We start from the raw sequence: 24,792 nt of genomic DNA, 5'->3' as shown, positions 1-24,792 counted from the left end.
TCCCACACAGTTTGGTTTTGTGAAGGGTAGATCATGCCTGCTCAACCTGGTTGACTTCTTTGAGTCAGTCACCAGAGCTATGGATGAAGGCAAGGTGGTTCATACAGCCTACCTTGATCTGGTCAAGGCCTTTGATACCATTCTCCCCTCAGGAATCATAGAAAAACTCACTAAGCTAGGCATCAACCTGTATATCACTAGGTGGGTTGCAAACTGACTCACAAATAGAACCCACAGTGTGAAATTAGCTGACTTCACGTCAGGCTGTAGACCAGTCATGAGTGAAGTCCCACAGGGTTTGGTCCTGGGTCCTCTCCTGTTTGGTATCTACTTCTCTGAAGTCCAGGCCAACATGAAGGGACTCTGGCTGACAAAGTTTGCAGATGATTGCAAGTTGGGAGCTGTTATAACTTACCGAGTGATCCTACAGAAAGGCGTCACTAAGATCAACAACTGCTGTTAGAACCATGACCTTAAACTCAATGCCAAAAAATGTGTCGTCATCCCCTTTGGGATAAACCCGGTTCCCATGAATTACCACATCGATGGTAGTCCACTGAACACAGAAGACGTTATAAGAGATCTGGGAACACAGGTTGACAGCAACTACTCTTTTGACAACCACATTGCCACTGTGGTCAGCAATTCCTTCTATGTGGCACATCTCATTACTAAGATCTTTGCATCCAGGAAGAAAGAGACATTGTCTCCCTCTACTCTTCCCTCATTAGGCCAATCATCAAGTACAATGTCCCATTTGGCATGTACCTTACTAGACACCTGCAACAACTTGAGAGGCCACAAAAGTACCTCACAAAGAGGATCCTAGGCCTTAAACACTTGTCCTATATGGACAGACTCAAAAAAACTCCAATTATTCTCTGTCTCATATCGTCTACTTAGAGGTGATCTGTGCTTGACTTACAAAGCCATGTCTGACCCAGCTCTGTTAGAAATGCTACATCTAAAGAAATATCAATCCCTCCACACCACACAGTCTAGAGACCTCTACCTCATTACCACAATAAACAGAACATGCTGAAGGGACAGGTTCATAATCTAGAGACTGCCCATGCTATGGAATAGACTTTCCATACATGTCAGAGCACCTCACTGGCCCTCTTCAAGAGAAATCTTGATGAGTGGATGGGAAATAGAAAATTCACCCCAGAGATCACTCCAGTGGCTCTACTAGACAGAGGCACTGGGAACTAAGGTCGCGTGGCACAATGCCAGGGTAATCCTATGGGCTAGGCTTGTAAAGGCTCTAAGGCCATTAGCCTAGTACATACCTAAGAACCTATGCACCTATACATGGTAAAAATACCATGTTTTAATTTCATTCAGGATTCATTCTCCTGATAGTAAGACATGTGACAGTTTCTGTTTCCCCAAAGAGATGCCCAGGGATTCATTAAAGGGTCTAGCCGTACAGCCCATTCTAAAAAAGCTCAGTTCCCACCAAGGGCCACTATGCGAATCACAGACATGTTAGCTGTGATGAAGTAATCAGCTAATCTGTATGTCTCTGAATCACATTTATTACCATGACATGTAGTGGGATGAGCAGGTGCACAATGGTGTTTCTGGTTTCATAGGATTAGTTCTAGACCATGCTACCTGGAAAGCAAGTCTGAATGGGAGAGGATAACACTATATGTAGTAAAAGGTCAATGAAGAGCAAAATAGTGAGACAAAAACAGTGCGTACTTCAGCAAACTACTAATTTTTCATTTTTTTTTACTGATGGTTGTACTCAATGAACTATCTATCACAAATTAAAATTTTCTTGCCTTCTCAAGAATTCAAATTCCATTTTTACATTAATATTGCTTTGACCTTCTGAAATCAATTCTATTATTGTATCTAAAGTTCTTTCAACTAACTGACTTGTGAAAGCTTCCACCCAAATAAAAAGAAATCCAGCAAAATTACTCACCTCTTAAAAGTATATCTCCATTTCTTACAGACTTAATGTGGTATCTTCCACTCAGAGTTTCTTTGTTGTTTATATCCAACAAAATGTGCAGATCTTAGAGTTCTGTCAGTATTTTAAAAACTAACTAATCTAACAAAAATTGTCTGGCACCATTTGAAAAGACAGTTCAAGATGGACTAACCTAATACTAAAGCTTAGCAGGGGCCATGCTCAGTTAAGAAAATAACTAATTTACATGAAATTAGTCATAAAATTAGGTATTACTTCAACTTAGCTACTACTTTCAAACAACAATAAGCTTACAAAAATGCATGACATAAAATAAAATATACCATTACCATTACTGATACTTTCGTATATTGACAGATTCTACAGAAATCTAATGTTATTTGAAATGCTTTTATAAAAATATGATTCCATGTTTTCGTTATTAATTCAAATATCAAGTAATTCAGAAATACTTCATGGTAAAATATTAAATGCCACAGTATGATGCATAATGCAAATGTTGGCCAGGTGTACTGGTTAGCCCTGCATTGTCAATGTTAGATGAATCCTGTGAGACAGATGATGCAGCATTTCAGAAGCATGTACAGGAACAGTGACATGGCCTCATATCGGTAGCCAATAGACATGCAGCATCCGCAACCCCACACTCAGTGGGCCAACAGGGGATGGAGACAGTATGAAACAGCAGGAACTAAACCAGAGCAGATGGTTATGTAGGTCATCATTGCAGTAGTGCCAGATGAGCATTAGGCACAACCATCAGATGGACACTTGCCTGTATCCTCCTGGATGTACCAATGGATGCTGCATGAGTATCAATGTTCTAAGCAAGCACATTTGCTCCAGGTCCATATATATGAAATGTCACTCTGCATGCACTGCAGCTCAACCTATATTTCCTGCAGTGGTTTCATATTCTTATGCAGGCCATGCACCACACTCATCATCTCCTCTACAGTGTGTGTGCAGCAACTGTCTGTGTTTGGATGACTGACCTGCACATTTGCTGACTGATGCTTTATTGATGCCAAGTGTGTCTTGAGTCAAAGCTGTGGCAGCCACCTACATACATTTGCCCTGTGGTGGATGTACACACATCGGAGGCAGTATAGCTGATGGATGCCATCCAATGTGGTGTCAACTTTGTAGTCTGTGATGAACTATCATGGGCAGGACCTCCAGTTCTATGCACAGGTAATGTTGAAGCTTCAGCCAGCCCCACTACTGTCACCTAATATGTGGGGGATGTATGTGTGCCCCCCCCCCAGTGTTTGCATTGCTGACAGTGCCAATTGCTCATCTGACTGTACTATGTGAACTGTCCCACCCTCATTAGTCCCAAGCAATTCAATGTTCTCAGGCAAGTGCTAACCTATTGTGCTGAACTTTCCACCAGTGAATCTTGTGAAAAAATAAAGATAACATACTTGTGTCAGTGCTGGAACGCAAACCTCACTCCCCCTAAACTGAGGCACACAGACTGGTACAAGCCACTTACATGAATAGCATGTGGGTGCCATACACCATAGTTGTTCACTGCAGTGCTGAGGTACATTACCAGGTTGCCTCATCTCCTTTCATTATGCCTTTATCATAATACAAACTCTACTCCACTGAATGCCTATTCCTGACTTGCTCTTCTTAATGAAGACTCCTGAAATATGATGCCTACTTGTTTTTATCTAGCTATACTGGGCATATTATCATAACAATTATCAAGTCTGAATCACTTCATAATGCACTGCATCATCAACATTCAGGCAGTGCTACCATGCTCACCCTTGACCAGGCTAAGGATATGTGCACACTACGCTTGTATATGGATTCTGTAAAGCCTGCAGCATCACCACTCTGTGCTACTGATATTTCCTAAAACACAACATTACTGCCCAATGATGTGCATCACACTGTGTCCATAATGAGAAGCCATGCACACAATTCTGCTCTTCACTCTGACTTAATGAGTAGATACGGCCTCTTCATTCAAAAGGGCTCCTGGCAGGTTCAACCAAGAGAGTAAGATCTTTTTGAGAATGTATGAGCATGGCAATGAAAGCATTTGCAGTCCCTGATAAAATTATAAGGTTGATTAGGAGGATATATGAGGGATTAGAAGAGAAAAATTAAAGTGGGCGGGTTCTTCTCTGATAATTTTTTTTTCAGCAGAGGAACCAGGCAGGGATGTCCTCCTTCCCCTTTGTTATTTGCATTATATTTATAACAACTGGCAAAGAAAATAAGGGACTCAGAAATTCAAGGATACAATTGGTACGTTAATCAAGAAAAGTTGGCTCTATTTGAAGATGATATTATTTTATACCTGATAAAACCAGAAATGGACATTACAGTGTTGTGGAACATTTTGAGATAGTTTCATATCTTTTTGGGATACAAAATTAACGAAGGTAAAACAAAGGCAATAATGGTAAATTACGCACCCACACGCAAATTGGTTCGGCAATATCCATATTTATGGGGACATGATAAAATAGAGTATATAGTAGCATGGATTAAAAATTATTCTGGTTTAGCAGGTAAGGATACGTGGGAAGAGACTAAAGAACAGATAGTACGAAAACTGAGATATTGGAAGTTCTACCATATGGCTATGGGTACTAAGATGCAAGCAGTTAAAATGTTTTTAGTCCCTTTAATCTTATAGACAAGTCAGGCATATTTTTATCAACCAGAGGAGAAGTTGTGGATAGTAATTAAGAGCTGAAGGATTCTGAGAGGGGAAGACAGCAAGAGTCAGGTGGGATAAGTTGATTCTTCCAACAGTACAGGGGTGACTGGAATAACCTTGCTGGAAAGTGGCATAGGGTGCTGACTTGTTGGAACATGGGTTAAATTCTTGGTTAGGCATGTAAGGGACTCAGGGCCAATAGCCTAGTAACTTCCTAAGATACTACAATTTGTAGACGTATTTCAGAACTACACAGTTAAGGCTCCTGTACATAGCACAAGCAGAAAATTACAATTCAAAGTGGAAAGTGATGATGATGAAACAGAGGGGAAGGTCAAGAAACAATGAGAGACTGGGATTTTGGATGCAGACTTTAAGGAGAATAGCAATCATAAAGAATATTATATTCATAAAGTAGAAGAGCGTAATCTAAGCACTAAGTCAACACAGGAATGGAGAAAGGAGATTCTGCTGGTAGGATGACTGCAATTACGGATCCAGACAATAGGAAGAGGAAGCTGGAATTTATTGAAGAAAGCTGGCAAAGGAACCAAGGTATTGGGAGCAAATAACTAGAGTGGAAAAGATAATTGAATGGGAAGATGCCATGAATTTATTTGGACTTCAGGTTAGAGACTGCCTTCCCTATCAAGGATTTATATCAGAGTGCAGGTAAAGAGAAAGCAATAAGGGGGACCTAAATGAAAGTCCAGCACTGGTAGAGTTTTTACCAGAACCTAGAAAAGAAACTGCTGTTAAAAAAGGAATAATTAGTACAGCATATAAATTATTTCATGATAACTATAAGAATCAATCAGAGGAGGTTAGAAAGGACTGACAGGAGAGACTGGATAAACATTTCACACAGAAACAATGGGGGTGTATGTTTATCTGACAAATATGCAACAAAATCCAGAAGACTCAGGATTTCTGCTTAGAAATGTTAACATATACATTTGTATACCCCAAGTAGACTCCAGAGAAATTTTCCTCAGGTAGACAGAAAATGTTGAAGGTGTGATGGGGAAGAGAGAGGTAACTTAGACCATATTTTCTGGGAGTGTAATGAGTTGCCAGACTTTAAAGATTCCCTGTAGACAAGTCTATCAGTGATACTGGATGAGCAAAATGGTGCATCTAGGGAAATGTTTTTTCTGAGCTATTATACAGAATCGGAATTGCCTTGACATAGTAAGGTCTTGCTGAGTCTAATTATGGTGGCTGCCAAAAAAGCAATTACAAGCAAACGGAAATCAAAATCTAAACTAACTGTACCAGAAGTAGTGAATATAGTAACAGAGATAAAACAAATGGAATTTGGATCTTTAGAAAAGGGTAAGAGTAAATTACGTTGAAAAAAAATGGGAATTGTGGGAACAATATATACAGGGCAGGAATAAGGTTTAAAAGAAGGTAGGATATGAATGAATTATGTAATGTTTGACTGACAATGATTAGGTAGATAAATGATGTATAATATTTGCAACTAAAATTGTGTCAGTATGGTTTGTGATGCAAAATGCTTGCAACTAAGATTGTATAAATGTGGTTTGTTTTCATTTATATAAATGTATGACTGCCTATATTATAAGTAATAATTTAATAAAAATGTTTCTTGTTTAAAAAAAAAAGAGTGCAATCATTTGTATCTGCTGCACAGAGACAATCAGGAGAATCTTTTAGGCCATTATGATGGCCCCCTATCCAAGAATGATGCCTGAACCCAGCTTACCAGGGTGGGAAGAGATGCCATTCTCACCACTCACTCTGCCAAGCAGTGTGCAGGCATTACCATAGGGACCTGTAGAGATGCTGCACAGAAGTGTTCTGATGTTGGGAGGCATTACCCAGCACTTACCAATAAGCACTGTACACAGCTTTTTGAAATGTGTTTTCTGGCCATTGTCTTTTTTTCCCATTCTGTTGGCAAGAGCATACTGTACTGAACAGTCTCGGTTTCTTTTACAGTGGGTGAAAGGGGAACCTCCAGTTGTAAATCATCTCAAAGGCAGTCTAAGAAGATGTGCAGGTGGCAGGGTATGCATATTATGTCCATTTTTGTCGACTACAACTGAAATTTTATTTGTCATGCAAGTGTACTAATGTGCTACATTTTTTTCTCTTCCTGCTTTGTTTTCTCCTTCTACAGGTTCAGCTGTGGTGGCCACCTGGGTCTGTTTCAGCTAAAGTGCTTACTGCCGGGTTACTAGCAGCCTCCAGATTTGTCTCTCAGCAGAAAAATGAAGGTCATTCTGCTGAAGGAAACCTAGATAGCTCACTGGAAGACGCAGTGAGCAACTCTTAGGAGGTGGGAGTGGAGGCTCTTCATCTGGGATTGGCCAGGAGAGGTCCCTCATCATCAGGTGGAGTGACTGGTCATATCTGAGATGCACTAGCAGTTGGACTCCTGCACTGAGTCCAGAGAGCGTGTCCTGGTGTGGCTGATAAAAGCTGCATGACTGTCTAATTCCAACCCCTGTATATCTTAAGGCACAGCCTGCATACAATGTCAGCCATGGAGGTAAATGACATATGGATGGGTTCTCTTCTGGTCTGGTAAAATGGGCCCTCTATTTCCTGTCCCTTCCCATAGCATGATGTTCCCTTTCCTCATCTGTCAATCCCCATATTTGGAGTTTAATCTCCCAAGGCCTCTGCTGAAAATGGGCATCTACCCAGTCAGATTCTCTCAATAATCAAACATCAATAAAAATGAAATATCCTTTTTGCAGTCCAATCCATCCCAATACAAGTTATCTTCCTCCTTGTCTATGTCACTTTATTGTTGTCCTTATACTTTCTGTCTCTGTGTTTTACACTTGTCTGCCTGTCTCGACTACTTTTCCTGCTCTGTTTATCTTTCCCATACTAGCTCACTGTTACCATCCCTACTTATCCTTCTTCAAAAAAGTAAAATTGGCATCAGCCCCACAAGAAACATAATATGCCTTTCCTCCCTCCACAAATCTTTCCTTCAGTATACCCTTGTGTGTGTTCCACTGCTTGCCCTTGCTTCGTTTATACCTTTCCTATCTATCCCTTCCTCTTTATTTAAATAATGAACTGCACTGGCACTTTGTTGTGGTCTGCTCACAGTGCCTCTGTTGCATTTATGAGGCATTTCTTTGCACATGTGGACTAGCATATACATGAGCACCCTACCTTATAGTTCTTGCCATGTTGCTCACATGACTGCCCGCAGTATGGTCACTTCCCTACAGTTTGGTAGCATGATTGCTGCCAGTAATCTGGCAATTATAATTTATTCTGCAACCCTTTTCTCAGAATATTGGTGTATGCTGGTGCTAATGTATACCATAGCATCATCAGGCTGCACTGATCTATGACATATTTGATATTTAACTATGCAACCCTGCACTGCAAGTCTTTCTGAATAGTTTTCTCAGTATTAATACCCTGTAATAAAACTGTTGTGGAGAATGATGGAACCAGTGTTTTTTTTCTATACCTGTAAGTGACCTGCTCACTATCAGTCCATAATTCTTAGTTTCTGCAAGATGTACTTTCCAACTGTTATGAATAATGATCAGTGATGAAAGTGATATATATATGGGAGGGGTTGGCATAATGGTTAGGTTCTGTGACTTGGCAGTCTAGAGGTACGATTCCTGTTGTGGGAGCGATAGATACTGGGTTCAAATCTCACATGAGCCCAACAAGTTGAGAGGAGGTTGGCATAATGGTTAAGGTGTTTACCTTACAGACACAAAGTGCAGGGTTTGATTCTCAAGTGGGGTAACTGGCTAGGCTTAAAATGGCCTTCAACAGCAGTTAGTCTAGTGGTAATCTATGAATCTATGAACACCAGTCAGCAGGACTACATCTGTAAGTGAAGAATGCAAGTTCAGGGCAGATTCAACATAGCCTCAGGCAAGAACCTCAAAAAGTATTACCAGAGTATCTAATGGTGACTCCTTGTGACAGTTTGAAGGGCTGCTTGCGCAATAATGTAAGTAAGCTATAAAAGAAAGCAGTGTTCAACATCACTGTGGAATAAGCAAAGCAGACATGATTAAGAAAGACTATGTGGCAGGTTGTGTATATAAAGTCACAACTTAGTAGTGGAGGTTAAAATCATGACCCATTGAGATACCTTCTTAGAAAAAGAAATCTTCCTTGAAGTACAAAGGTCCTCACACAAAAATGCAAACTCTGCTGAATAAAACTACTTTTATATTATGTAGTCAAACCTGTTTCACTGAACAAGAAAAAAAATCTACAATCTACATGACACAATTTTCAGTAACATTAAATAAAAAAAAATTCTAACCAGTGCTGTCTGCTTAAATTTATTCAGAGACGATTCTGCATGCAAATCCAATTTACGATGTAAAATCTGAAGTTCATCTTCATATTTCTTTGTGATTTCTTCACGTTCCTGTGTTAAGACAGGTAATCAATAAATACCGTAGCAAATAAGAAAACAAAGAAAACATAACTCTGTCATATCTTTCATAAAACTGTTTCCATTATCAGGTCATTCATTCACATACTGCAAATTTATTGTAATCACCATCTGCATTTCAGGTTCCATATACTGGCATTATCAGACATACAGTCACATTATGTGGATAACACTATGAATATTTAGACCTAAAAATTCTTCAAGTTATTAAGCTGTTACATACAAAGCTGTTATATACTACACCTGAGATATAAAATCTTTGGTAATACATAGACCACAATCATTATACTCTAAAATTTAAGCAAAGCTTGCCATACCTCTTTTCATAAGTAAGAATCTCTCTACAACAAGCTACATTTGAAATTTAACAGCTTTAAGAGTTGGAACACACTTTGTGACATGCACCACTAATTAAACGATTGTTTAAAAGCCAACTCATACTGTCACAAAACTTTTACATTTTCTTTTTTTAATGGGCAGTATGAAAACAAAAGGCTGACACAGTGTATATTTATTTTTATTTATTTTATTTTACATTTGTTAACAGGGATAGTCCGACTGGATACATGTCCATTTTCAGCAGAGGCCCGGGGAGAAAAGCTCCACAAAAACACAAACAATACTAGACAAAGACAAACAAAGCAGAGTATCAAATAGTAATAATACATAGTATGAAGTAGCAAAATAAAGTATTGAGCAAAACAGGATATCCTAGGACAAGAAGAAAAATATAAATGATTTTTTTTTTTGGTGAAACTAGAAATTCATATGAGGAGTGTGATGACTAGAGGTGCCTTTAACCAGCAATAAACTGGTATACAGTCTATATCACCGTCATCTCACATTCACTGGTTTAGTTTTTAGATGGGATGCCTTTTATGTGGCATCTGCAATATCCAACACGTGGTCATGTGAGTTTTCTCCATCTATATCCTTAAAACATGTAGTAGGTAGATTGGTGTTTGTAAACTGTGCAAATGTGTTTGTGTGCGTGTGCCCACATGATGTGGGAGAAAGACCTGTCAGTTTACATCTGCCCATCATACATTTCTACTCAAATTACTTAACTGTAAAACTGTCAGTGTTTAAATGCTCTTTTAGACAATAAAGTTTCAATCGTAAAATTTGTAAGACAATGCATCATTCAAATGAAACAGAGTAGAAGCAGACTCATCCATGATAGTATACCATCTGAATAGACTTAATTCTACAGGATAATACCTTCAGCCTAGGTCTGTACAGAAGTTGGGAGCCTGTGTGATTTGTTAGAGAGCCATATTAACGGGAGAATGATGCATGTCAAATCACTGAATGGGGGAATAGTGTGGGGCCAATTAGCATTAGATTGGGTGGAAGTCATTGGCCGTATATCTGAAAAATTAAGAAATCAAAGGACATTAATAGTTGACCTATGAAAAAACTACACGTCTGTTTTAGGGGCTGGGTCATGCTAAGACTACATAGTAAGCCAAGGGACATGTGTGACTGGGCTGTAAGCCATGGTGGAGGGAAGTACTGATTGGTGGGGGCTTAAGGGATGGGCCAATAAGTTATCTGGAAGGAGAAAAGGTGACTGGCTACTTTGGGAAATCAGCATGTTTCATAGGGTGAAGTAAAAAATACGGTGACCCACACTTACTCAAGGTTATCTCACTAAATGCCGTACCATTGTGTGGCTTAAGAAGCCACTAATAGTAAAAACATATAAAATGCCTGTGTCACTAACCAAATGAACATGAGAAAAACGTCTCTATTATTGTGCAGTAGCAATCGTAGTAGAACCAACTCAGAATCGCCAGGATAAAATGTGTGCTTACTAACTAGAAATTAAAAACTAAAAACTAGAGAATAAAACTAAGAATATTACAGCCTGATATTCTGTCGATAGGAGTTAGCATGTGATCGGTGCTTTTGCAATCACTTCTTCAGACCTGCCAAAAAATATATGTGGTTAGACAGAAGTAATAATCCCAAGGGACTGAACTAAGCTGTGTGTCAAAATAGAGTGTCGGTTGGGTAATGATAGCGATGTGTGTGTGTGAGGTAGACTAGCAGTAACCAAAATACTTTAAGGTGAAATTAAACATAAATCATACAAAGAACTATAGAACTATTGATGAGGGCTGATGCCCGCCAAAAACAATTTAGCCAGTAAGGATGGAGATGAACTAATCATGTAGTGAGGAGCTAAAGCTATTTGTATAATCATTAAAGTACCATTCAGTAAACTAGGTTCTTTTGCAAGCAAGAGCTATAGCTGACAAAATCTTTTGATACAAGTATGTCACAAACAAGAACAGAAAAATTTTTTGTGTGCGACTCAAGAGCATAGCAAAGTAAAAGTGTTTGTTTTTTGTCCCGGTAATCAATGCCAGACCACTGGGAATGTAGCTGCTAAGTGCAGTGAAAAAAAGAACTATATAACAATGTTAATAAGGATATAAACTTCACAGAGGAATAACAAACAGGATTGGGAGACCATAAATAGTGCAAACCAGAGAACTGTTCACATTATTTTGTCATGTAGTTGGCTAAATGAGTAGGGAGTAGGTGAAATTACATATTAAAATTAAAAGAAATATAGATAAGAGCTGACAGCCACCAGAAAAGTACTGAGAAACCACAAATTGGTCACTAAGGATGGGCATGAACTAATCATCTAATTATAGCAATACATCTGTTAAATACACAACTTACATATTTCTCATGTATTGTCTTGTCTGGACACTGGAAATCATTGGGCAGAGTCCCAGCTGAAACAAGGTAGCCTAAGCCAGCAAGCCTTTAAGAATAGTTGCTCCAAAAAACTCCAAGTTCTAGTCAGAGTGCTCAGAATGAGATATTTTTACAAATGTATGTAAGGAAGACAAAGTAGCAAATGCAGCTGTAATCTCCTCAAAGGGCAAGTTACATAAGACAGCATTAGAAATGGCTTGCACTTACTGAGTGCACTTTCAGTAATGTAGACAAGATTTTAACTGCAGATGGTTAACAATAAAAATGCAATCAGGTAACCACTTAGATAAAGTAATCTTGGATATCTTTCATACTTTCCTTGAAAATGCAAAGGATACAAACAGCTGATCATAAGAAAACCTTTGTCTCATCTAGATAAATATGAAGTTGCCTGTGATCATTCAAACACAGGAGCTGACATTCCACTTTACTGGTATATTTAAGGAAGAAAGCCGATAAATTTACAGATTGCTTCAGGCTGGTTTGCATGATCACTTTTCACATAAAGGATGGGTTAGTCTAAAGCGTGATTCTCTCTGGGTGAAAACAATAATTGGATATTGTCAGAACAGTGCATGGAGTTCAGAAATTCTTCCTGCAGAGGTGATGGCCATCAACAGGGCTGCTTTCCTTAACAAAACCTTTTAGCTGGTTCAAACTGTAACTTTGTTAACATTTCCTACATAAAATTCAAATCCCAAGTGGGAGTTGGTTTTATCAAGAGAAGTCTCAAGTAGAATCGTTCTTTTAATCAAGGCTTTGCAAGTCTTGGGAAATGCCAAAGACGATGCCTGAAAGCCATCACGGTAAAACAAAACAGCTGCTAAGTGAACCTTAATTAGAGGAATAACTGGCTCATGATTTGAACAGTTTCATTAAGGTGGTACACATACACAGATACAAGGGCTGATGCAGGATCAGTGTTATACTTCTGGGCCCAGAAAGAAAACTTCTGCCATTTGACTTTATACATTTTTCTTGTTGAAGGGTTTTGAGAAGCAGTAATCAAGTCAACATCCTCTGCTAAGAACAACTGGCTCCTGGTCATCACTGGATGTGAAGAAACCATATGGTTAGATGTAGGGAATATATTTCTTTGATGAGGCTGACTGGATGGGTGCATCAGCAGAGAGGATCTTCATAAGAAGAAAAAGATGAAGAGTCTTCTTCAGAAGGTGCAGCCATAGCAAGGGGAACCATATCTTGTGAGAGCAGAATGGGGCTATGAGAATGAATTGTGCTCTGTATATCTTAGCCTCCATCAGTGGATGGTGGGAAAGGTTTAAAGGAGGCCTGGGGGACAATCATGAAACAATGCATTTTTTGGTTACTGTCCTGGTTAAGGTAGGATGTAGAAGAACTGCTGGCATTAGGAAATGAAAGACAAAACAAAGAGATTGCATCAGTTTCTCCCCCATTTCTGAAATATACTGGGAGCTACCACCTTGTTGACAGACCATTTGTGGATGAGAAGCATTTGTCTAATCAACCTGTCTACAATCACAGTGGATGACTGTGGTATATGCATTGCTATAAGAAGGTGCTGCAATGTTACAACTCATTCCCAAACCTTCATAGCTTCCCTGCACAACAGGTATAAATGCATTCTTCCTTGTTTATTTATCTGCCATACTACTGCTATTTGCCAGAAAATATGGAAACTACACCCCTGGGGAGCACGTCCTAAAATGCCTGCAATGCTAGGAGGACTGCTCTCTTCACAAGAACACTGATCTGCATTTGGGCCTCTTGTGAAGTCCATGTTCTCATGATCGTGATGAACTGGCTGGGGTAGCCACCTTTATGGAGAGGGACCACTGTTGCTGTACGCCACTCTTTGGGCACATATCCTGTAGTAAGGCTGAGATTGAACAGTAGTTTTATGTTTGGGTTTAGCTCTTCTTGGAGTTCATGTAGGACGCAGCCCGGGACACCGTCTGGTCCCATTGATGCTGTGTTTTTTGCTTTGGAGAGGGCGGCTCTTATCTGAGCATCTGAGATGTCAGGGGGGCAGCACTCTGCTGGGATAGATATTTGCCCTTTGGAGGGGGGGGAGAAGTTTGCGCTGAATCTGTCAGCTAGGATGTTGGCAATGTCTGTGAGTTCAGTGTATTTTTTGTCATTTTGTACTAATTCTGAGCATATCTGGGAATTACCACCCAGGTTCCTAACATAACTAAAGAAAGCCTTGTGATTATCCTTAGTGTCCTGTGCAATTTTTCTCTCGAAGCTGGCCTTAGACAATTTTATGAGTGCCCATAGTTTTTTGCTAATACTGATCAGAGATGCCTTCCCTTTTTGGGATTTTGCTCTATCATTTAGTAGCTTCCTCCTTCTATTGTACAGTTTGTTTATGGCTGGGGTCCACCAGACAGGACGTCTGCTTTTGGAGGATTGGGTCTTGGTTTTATTTGGGATTGCATGATCCATGCATTCCTGAAGGTGTTCATAGAATGTGTTTATAAAGGATTCTGCGGTCTGGGCCGTATTTTCCACAGGCCCGGGGGCTTTGAAGGATTCCACCTCGGTTTTGAGGAGTGTGAAATTTGCTTTAGAGAAGTTTTTCACTGTGGTTTTCTGGGCAGGGGCTGGGGTCGGGATGTGAATATCCAGTGAGATTAGTTTATAGTCTGATCTAACCAGTGAGGGATACACTTCTGGTCTGGAGCATAGAGTCCCATTGTTGGTGATGATCAGGTCCAGTATGTTTTCCCCTCTTGTGGGAGTGTTAACAAGATGTTCCATAGCATTTGAGTTTATAAATTCTAGGAACCTTTGGGCTAGAGTGTTGGTGCTAGAGTAATGCTCCCAGTCTATGTTTGGGTAGTTGAAGTCGCCCAATATAATGGTGTTTGGAGAGACCTTCATATTTTCCAGTGTTCTCAGGAAGGCCGAGTGGGGTTCCTGGGTTTGGGAGGGTGGTCTGTAGCAGGCTATAAACTGGAAGGCAGTTTTACCCACTGTTAGTTGCACATGGATAGTCTCTGATGCTTCGTGCTTTGCCACCAACCTGCAGGTGTGGGTATCTTTGATGAATATCGATACTCCCCCTCCTTTTGTGGTTCGGTCCAAGTTTTGGGGCTGAAAAGCATGGTATGAGGTATAACCTGGTAGTGCTAGGGTGCTCTTGAGAGCCCTGAACCAGGTTTCTGTTACTGCACAGATATCGATGTTCTCCATGCTAAGGAGAGTTTCGAGTGCATCTTGAGGTTTAGACTTCTGGCGTTGAGTAGCATTAATCTTAGTTTCTTATCCCTTGTGATACCTATGGAGGTGGGTTTGTCTTTTGAGCCTTGCCTAAAAAAGGCGCTATGGAGGTAGCAAGATCCTTTGCCAATATCCGAAAGCCCAGGGGTGACAGCTGCAAGCCGTCCCTAGCGAAGCATCGTGGCTTGTTGAGCATATCATCCCAAGCTGACAGGCATTGGATCCCCTTTGAATGACACCAGTACTTAAGCCAATTGTTGAAATTGATCATCTTGTCTTCATATTGTGGCATCATTCTTGGTGAGGGTAAGATGCTACTCAAGGTCAGGGTCATACCGGCCTGGGCTACATGCTCAGAGAGCTCCTTTATGTCTCTTTTCATGTAGTCCAGGGAGGTACGTCTCAGGTCATTCACACCAGCATGGACAATGACTGAGTCATATTTGTACTTGCCTTGGAGTGACCTGAGTGCTTGTGTTATGTGGCGGATGCTAGCGCCCGACAGGCTGCTCACCATGACCCTCTCCTTGTTCAGCCTGGTGAGCGGGACGCCAGTGTGCCTGACGATAGAGTCACCTATTACAAGTGTATCAGGTGTGTTGTTTAGTCTTAAGGGCTGTGACTGTTCGGCACACTGGCTTTGTGAGCTATGTGTTGCATGTGTTTTGTTTTGGGGTAGCGGTTGCTTGGGTGTCTGCTTTGGAGGTCTCTGCTGCTTAGGCAGATCTTTATTTAGAGCCTCCGAGTATGTTTTTGTGTGATTATGTGTTTGGCTTGCTGTCGTGGTAGGTCTATGTGAGACTGGAATTGTAGTGAGTGTGGTTTCCTTCTCCTCATGACTGGTTATGCCAGTACTGAGTTGAGAGAGCTTAGCCTCCAGTTTGGCTATATGGTTGCATCTCTCACATCTGTTGGAATTTGTTGGGAGGAGGAGAGGGTTGTCTGTGTACATGAGGCAGTTGTAACATTGCCTCAAGATTCCCAGATTCACCAGCTAGACCAGAGAGGAGAATGACAACTGACCTTTGGACATGCTAGAATAATATTGGGAATTCCTTAATAATTGAAAACAAGGGCCAGTGGGGAGTGAGGGTGTAGTGCTTTTAATTTTTAGTGCTGACTTATATAATTGCTTTAGTGAGCAAGTGCCAGGTAACTTAAGTGCAATGTGTTACAGGTAACTTAAATGCAAAAACGACAAACAGTAACTTTCTTTCAAGTGAAACAAGGAAATAAGTACAGTAAGCAATGCAGATATCACTAGTGATCCACAGAAGCACTGAGAAGCCGCATATTAGGTGGAATTAGCGTTCCAGGGAAATAACAAGCAAACAAACAACAAGCGTATAAACAACGCTTGATTCAGCAGGCCTGGATCTAGTCCATGCTACAGCAAACAAGGTGTACCAATTTCAGTAAGATACAGTTAAAATATTCAGGCACTATAAACCTTTAACCAGAAATTCCCAGCTCAGAAGGGCAGAGTCCAGCCTCTTCTCCCACAAGAGTGCAGACCACGAACCTTCTTAATGTAAAATAACTGGCCTGAAGCCCAAGTGCTTAAACCAGAACTAATACACTTTAAGAATAACAGACACTGGGCTCTCAATCAGCAGTTCCCAACTTAGAAGGATGAAAGCTACCTGCCCTGCCATCACAGTGCATGCCACAAACCTTCCTAATGTAAAACAACTGGTCTGAAGCCCAAGTGCTTAATCCAAAAGACTTAGAATGATAGCTACACTTTAATCAAGTTACTACCAAGCAGTAATAAATACAATTGAATACTTTAGAGAATGCCTGGATTAGTGCTCAAGTTACACAAACAAAGCTAGATGCAGCAGGCCCGAATCCAGTCTATACCACAGCAAACAAGGCGCACCAACTTCAGTAAGAAGCAGTTCAGATATGCATGCACTATAAGCCTTTAACCAGAAATTCCCAGCTCAGAAGGGCAGAGTCCAGCCTCTCCTCCCACAAGAGTGCAGACCACGAACCCTCTTAATGTAAAATAACTGGCCTGAAAGCCCAAGTGCTTAAACCAGAATTAATACACTTTTAGAATAACAGACACTGAGCCCTCAATCAGCAGTTCCCAACCTAGAAGGATGTAAGCTACCTGTTCTGCCACTACAGTGCAGACCACAAACCCTCTCAGTGCAAAACAACTGGTCCGAAGCCCAAGTGTTTAAACCAAAAGGCTTAGAATGAGTTACACCAAGCAGTAATAAATATAATTGAGTACTTTTAAGATGATGCAAAAGTAAAATAAAGTAGGTAGAAACACAAGTACAGTAAAAGCAGATGAATTTTTTTTTTTTCTGAACAAATGCTGAGATCAAAGAAACAGATTTGAGTGCTGAAACTAGAAAACTGGCTAGTTATAAGAAGAAAAAAATAAGCTAGAAGGCTTCCCTCCAACACAGAAGGGCTTGGGGGCTCAGAAGCCTACAAATAGTCTATACCACTTAACAGGAAAGGCAGGAAACGAGCTTAAATTTTTTTTTCTGTTTCCCAGATGCTCTCTTTGTACACAGTAGGAGTGCCTGAAATCAGAATATGATCTCACTGCACTCAGTTGAGTGAGCAAATGAGTTGGGCCCAGAAGGAGTATCCAAACACAAATTTACAAGAGGGGCGGGCAGTTTCAAGGCCACTAAGATTAACACCAAAACAAAAACAGGGAGTGTGGGTGGGACTAACTGAAGAGCAGAGTCAAAACTTCCAGTTCAGTTAATATTCCTGCAACACAGTTAAAATCAATTTAAATACTGTATTTTTTTGAAAAAAAGGTGCAGATAAAGGTACTTAAATTCTCTTATACGTCCAGTTGAATACAGCAAGTTCTTAGCCGGCCAAAGCTGAGGTTTTTAAGCAGAAAATATTTCACACTGTACCACTTAAATAGGCAAGGACAGGAAATCGTAGTCCATCAACAGTATGAAAAAGAATAGGCTGTAAGTCCAAATACTTTGCATATTTTTGTCATGGGGTCACTGTACATAGCCTGCATTAATCAAAACAATTTTTTCAGGATGATGAACCATCAGAAACTGCCCAAAACAATGTTTTGGACCGTCATATGCTTTCTCCAGTCTACAAATAGCTCACTGGACCCTTTCCTCACCTCCTGCTTTATCTCCAGTATCTGACTCACTGTAAACTACTCAGTCAGTTTTATCACATCCCGATCTGAATCCAAACTACTCATTTTCCATTGTACCTTCCAATGCTCTTTGCATTCCTTTATCAATTACCATCTCGAGTACTTTAATGTAGTGTGACAGGAGCTTGCCTGAAACTGTAATTATCTTTGGTCTTGCACAATGGCATTAGAATGCTTATTGTCTAGTTGTCTGGTGTTGCTTGTCTGGTCAGGATAAAACAGACAAGCATTTGTGGGTTCTGTTCAAGTAGCTTTATTATTTACAAACACAACAGGATTGGGGCTTAATAACTTTAACTTAAATAAACTTATAAACAAACTAGCTATCATACTCATACATGCTCATTCTCTGGCTGCACTCTCAAAATGGCACTGAAGCTAGCACGTGCTTGCTATTTATATGCACGTGCTGTCCTTGAAACACCGCTTAAAGGTACAACACACAAACACACACTATTCTACATCCTCCCACTTTGAGAAATGAGTCATACAATACTGACGACATTAACTGACATGCAATTGATACAAATAATTCTTTGACATGCAATTATACAAAATTAAATACATACAGACAATTATGTCCAGGTTGCTGTGTATTTCAAACTAGGTCTGGAAATACGACTGAATTGTGTGACATAGAAATTAGAACTAGGTCTAGCAACTGGGACTGTCTCTGCTGAATGTTCAACTTTGGGGATATCAGGAATGGAAGTAGAAGGTAAGACACGTTCTGCAACAGGAACATTATCTGGATTGCTCTGAGATCTAGAGTCTGTATCACAGGAACAATACTGCAATATCGATTCTGATACAGGAAGTAGATGTCTGCAATTTCTCGTGTACTCCACACCCTAAGATTCTACAAAGTAGGATCTCCACTCAGCACATATACCTGTTACTTGACAAATACGGTCAAACCCTTTCGCTGTTTGTATTCTCACTGTCTTTCCTTCTTTCAATGGATGAAGAAATCTGCTCGGTTTATCATAGCTGGACTTCCGGAAAGAATGCTTTCTGTATAGTTGGGCTCTGACTGTTCTGTTGTTCTTTGCTTTAGGCCTCAACAAACTGGAACTGATAGGCAATGTTGTTCTGATTTGCCTAGATAGAAGTTTCTGAGCAGGTAAGCCAAGTATATAGTTACAAGGTAAGTTTTTGAGACTGAGTAAATTCAAAAAGACATCAGTATTATCATGCTTTGACTTCTCTAGTAATTGCTTTGCACTCTTTACTGCACGTTAGCTAGTCCATTTGACTGTGGATATTCTGGACTACTAGTAACATGTACAAAGTCCCATTCTTTTGCAAATTTCTGAAACAACTGACTGGTAAATTGGGAACCGTTGTCAGTAATAACTTTGTGTGGACTACCATGGACTGAGAAATGACGTTTCAACTTAGTGATAACAGCAGTGGACATTAGATTAGATAGTAAATCAATCTCGAACCAGTTCAAAGAAGAGTCTACCAACACTAAGTAATGCTGATTGTTCCACTTGAATATATCAGTGGCTATTGTTGACCAAGGTACTTCAGGAACTTGACTTAGCTGAAGTGGTTCTTTTTGCAAATGCGATTTAGTACTATTGCATACTGAACAAGAAGAAAGTACTTTATCAATTTCTTTTGCTAGAGAAGGCCAAAATACTTGTCCATCTTTTGGTAGATTCAGAACCTGGGTGACCACAATGCAAAATCTGGATATATTCACATTGTAAGGACCTTTGAAAATAATGCCACCTTCCATCAGCATCTCATCTCTGTAAGGAAAATAAGTTTGCACTTCAGGTGGTACACTTGATTGCTTTGACGCCCATCCAACATTGATATAGTGGTTGAGCTTTTGCAAAACTGGATCAGTCTTTGTATGATCTCTCATCTCAAGTCTCATGATAGAAAAATTACACACTTCCATGACATCAAAGTCAAAATTCTCTGCATGAAGCTGTTCTGTTGTATTTCTGGGTGATCTGGATAAGGTATCAGCCAGATAAAGAAGTTTGCCTTTTGTACAGACCATTTTGAAGTTGTACTTTTGCAATTTGAGCATTATCTTTGTAATCTCGCTGGAGCTGAATGCATAAGCTTCTTTAAAACAGTTACTAGAGTTTGGTGATCAGTTTCAGTTTGAATAGCTCGACCATAAATATAATCATGAAACTTTGAACACGCAAATACTATTGCCAAAAGTTCTTTCTCAATTTGAACATACTGCATTTCAGTTTGGGTAAGAGATCTAAATGCATAGGCTACTGGTCTGCCTTCTTGAAGAATAACTGTACCAAGACAAAATTTTGAAGCAACACAGAAAAGAGTTACTGGTTTACTGACATCATAGCATCTTAATGTGAGTGGGGTGGCAGTTTCTGCTTAAGGTCTTCAAATGCTCTCTGGTGCTGTTCCAACCATGACCATGTAACATTCTGGCCCGTCAGCTCTCTCAAAGGTGCTGTCATCTCACTGAAGTCTGGTATATACTTGCCTAAATAGTTGACCATACCAAGAAACCACTGTAGAGCTTGAACATTATATGGTGCTGGCATCTCAAGAATGGCTGCTTGGTTGGACGGGTCTGGTCGCAAGCCAGTGCTAGTAAATAAATGACCTACATATGTAACTTCTGGTAGTCTGAATTTGGACTTTATAAGATTGAGTTCACTTCACATGCTCTGTCTAGAACTCTCCTAAGGTTTCTGTCATGCTCTGCTTCACCACTGCCTCCAACCAATAAATCATCTATTATTATGGCACAAGGATAACCCCAAAAATTTGCTCCATTGCACTCTGAAAGACTTCACTTGCGGAATTTATTCCAAAAGACATCCTGAGAAATCTATGTCTTCCAAATGGGGTACTGAATGTAGTCCGTAGTGAAGACTCGTAGGGCCGCGACTTCTCCAACTGTGCATATAGGATGATGTGGTCTCTTTAATGCTTTGTTCAAATCTCTTGGGTCAATGCATATTAAGATTTCATCTGAGCCTTTTTTGTGAGCTGCTACCATGGACGACACCCATTCAGTTGGTTCTGTAACTGGAAAAATTACACCTTGCTGCACCATTTTATCCAACTGAGCTTTGACTTTATCCTGCATAGCTATCTGAACTATTCTTGACAATCTGACCACTGGACTGACTCTGACAACATAACTTCAGTAAAAATGGAACTAGGACATGTGCTTATATGATGAACTTCTTTGGTAAAGGAAAGCAAATTCATTCTCAAACTGTCTCTGAGACCCAATGATGACAGCACAGGTCCTTGAACTACATAAAACAGTAAGCTGTAGCAGTTGCTAGCCAAATAACATGAAAGCTCTACTGAGCCATCGGTTTGAATTTCTTCACCTCCATAAGCAACAAGTTTCGCACACTGGCCACATTAAGATGTTCACCAGTTCTCACCTTAGCAAAAGTGTCTGCTGATATAACATTACACTTTGAACTAGTGTCTACTTTGAGCTCGGTGGACTTACCATTGATCTGGACAATACAAAACACTTAATTCTTTGCCAATAAATTTAATGCATCAATCTTTTCACCAATCATTGACACACCATCTACGTAGAAAATAGAGTTGCAGCTCTCTACATGATCAACATGCTTTTTTGAGTGACCTTTCTTTACAACTGTGTGAAGTTTACTTGATTTGCAAAACTTGAAAATGGTTCCATTTTTTACACTTGTAGCATTGCTGACCAAATGCTTAGCACTTTTCTCTTTTAGCCTCGTGATTGGTACCACAATTGCAACGGTTAACAATAAAGCTTGGTTTGGGTTTTGCTGACTCACCCTTGTACTGTACTGAGCATGCCCTTTTCTTAGAACTTGCTGGAAAAAAAGAAGTTATGTACTCACCATAACGTTCCATGTGAGTTGTTCATCTCGCCTTCATTCTTTATTAATGGGTTCAGAGCCAAACCTCGGCTCCTACTCTGCCAACTGCAAAAGCTCAAGGTCTTCAACCATCTTGAGGCCAACTCCCCATCCCATGATGCACCCTGATCTTCCCTCAGATCTTGTTTGCTGCCTGACTACTTAGTAGTATAAATATGTCACTCAGAGAGTTGGATAAGAGACAAAGCACCCTATACAGACCTCAAGTAGACTGGATGGGGGTTGGAGGGTGGGACATAAGAATGAAGGCAAGATGAACAGCTCACATGGAACGTTATGATGAGTACATAACTTCTTTATGTGAAGTTGTTCTATCTTGCTGTTCATTTTTACTGATGGGTAGCATCCCAAGCACCATCTTTCTCGGGTGGCTCACGGGAGAATATTCCACAGCACTGTGGAACCAAAGGAGGTCCTGTCCCTGGAGGGCTTGTCTGTTGTGATAAAGGTATGAGGTGTTGACCAGGTAGTTGCTGCACAAAAAGAATCTAATGAAAACCTTGCAGAAAAGGCTAATGAGGTTGAAATAGCTCTAGTAGAGTGGGCTTTTATTTTTTTGTTGCAAGGGGGCATTTTGTGAATTATAAATGAAGGAAATGCAATCTGATAGCCATCTTGACAAGGTTACTTTTGTCACTGGGGCACTCTTCTTTGACTCTGAAAAGGAAACAAAGAGTTGATCTGTTGATCTGAATTGTTTCATTCTGTCTAGGTAAAATCGGAGTTGTCTATGAGCATCAAGTTTGTGCAGCAAGTGTTCCATCCTAATTGTGTACTGGGGAAAGAAAACTGGCAACTCAATAGATTGGTTAAGATTTGTCTCTGAACAAAATTTGGTAAGAAGGATGGATTAGTTCTGAGTGAAACTCTGTCATTATGGAAAATCAGATAAGGAGGTCTGATGGTTAAGGCTTGTAGTTCAGAAATCCTCAGAGCAGAAGTAATGGCTATCAGAAAAATAGTCTTCCATGAAAGGAATTTCAAAGAACAGGACAAGGCTGATTTGAAAGGAGGTAGTATGATTCTGCACAAAACAAAATTTAAATTCCATGGCATGACCGAAGCACTGATTGGTGGCCTCAAATGAATGGCACCTTTAAGAAAGGCTTTAGCAAGTTGATGCGACATGACACTGAAGCCTTGGAAACCAAGATGAAAGTTTGATATTGCTGCTAATTTAACTCTAATGGTAGCTGCAGCCGCTCCTTCATTGAAATGTTTAGTTAGAAATTCCAATACAGATGGGATCAGAGCTAGATAAGGATCAACAGCATTCTGAGAGGCCCATACAGAAAATCTCTTCCATTTGCTAAGCTATAACTTTCTGGTAGACGACTTATGAGAGGACGTTTTAATATGTTGGGCCTCAGTTGAGAGGTTGTAAATCCTGGCTATTGTGGGAATTGGAGCAGCCAAGCTGTCAGTTTGAGGTAATGAGGGGGAAGGATGAAGAGCCCCCGATAAATGGGTCAACAGATCCGGAATTGGGTCCAGGATCCAGGGTTCTTTCAAAAGATGAGGCTGGAGGAAGGGAAACCAAATTTGTAGAGGCCAGTAAGGGGCTATTAGTATCATGGTCCTTCCTAGGAGTTTTGCTTTCTGTAATACCTTGGGAATGAGAGGGAAGGAGGGGAAATGCATAAAGGAGACCAAGGGGCCAATTGTGCACCAGTGCATCCCCTTGGGGCTTCCCTCGCCTGGGGAATTAGGACAAAGTAGCTACTGCATTTTGTGTTTGTTGGGGTTGCAAAAAGATAGCAGCAAGGCTGGCCCCACCTGCGGAAAATCCTTTCTGCTACTTATTGCTTTAGGGACCACTTGTGAAGGCAGCAAGATTGCCCTGCTCAGCTTATCTGCTATCACACTGGATTTCCCCAGGATGTGCATTGCTATCAGAAAGCGCTGGGAGGAGATTGCCCACTGCCATACTCTCATGGCCTCTTGACACAGGGGGTAAGATTTGGTTCCTCCTTGTTTGTTGATGTACCAGACCACTGACATGTTGTCTGTCTGAATTGCAATTGTTCCCAGAGGTAGAGAGTCTTGAAAGGACTGCAACACTAGAAGTACCACTCTCATCTCCAGGACGTTTATATGCAGATGAGCCTCATGTTTCTTCCACGTGCCATGGGATGTTCTTCCCTGAAAATGCCTCCCATCCAATCAAGGAAGCATCCGTGATCATCGTGGCTATGGGATTGGGTAGAAAGAATGGACGTCCCCAAGATACATGTTGAGATGTCAGCCACCACTGAAGGTCCTTCTTGCATGCATTCATTATGACAATTTGGTGTGACATTGGAAGTTATTGAAAGGACCATTGAGAGAATAGGAGCCATTGTAGAATTCGCATACGCATTCGAGCAAGGAGAATGGCAATGATTGCTGCCACCATCAATCCTAGCAATTTGAGTACCACTGAGACTGGGGCTTTTTTTCTTGGAAGCAAATCTGATACTTGTTCTCGTAAGAGAGAAATTCTTTCGAGTCAGACTTAATGTCACTGAGACTGTGTTTAGTTTTGCTCCTATGAAGATGGTCTGTTGCGATGGCGATAAGGCAGATTTTTCTGAGTTGATGGTAATCCCCAATTGATTGTATAGGTGTAAGGTTGTGTCCCTCGCATGAAGAAGTTGATGCTTGATGGTGGCATTGAGGAGCCTGTCATCTAGATATGGAAACACCTGGAATCCCAACCACCTCAGGTGAGCGGTGACTACTGCCATA

At 40.5% G+C, this 24,792-nt stretch overlaps 1 protein-coding gene across 1 annotated transcript in view; it reads right to left on the bottom strand.

Annotated features, from left to right (window-relative positions):
* CEP290 (centrosomal protein 290) overlaps window positions 1-24,792 on the bottom strand; it is a 3,346,332-nt gene that overhangs the window by 988,502 nt on the left and 2,333,038 nt on the right. The window contains exon 35 of the mRNA XM_044087863.1: window positions 8,926-9,033. Coding sequence (XP_043943798.1) covers window positions 8,926-9,033 — 108 coding nt within the window. The remainder of the gene's footprint in view (window positions 1-8,925; window positions 9,034-24,792) is intronic.

The sequence above is a fragment of the Protopterus annectens genome, chromosome 11.part0 (genome assembly GCF_019279795.1).
Source record: "Protopterus annectens isolate FY-2018-M chromosome 11.part0, PAN1.0, whole genome shotgun sequence".
Classification (NCBI taxonomy): domain Eukaryota; kingdom Metazoa; phylum Chordata; order Ceratodontiformes; family Protopteridae; genus Protopterus; species Protopterus annectens.
The sequence above is the reverse complement of the archived record's forward strand: the minus strand, read 5'-3'. Positions and strand labels throughout refer to the sequence as shown.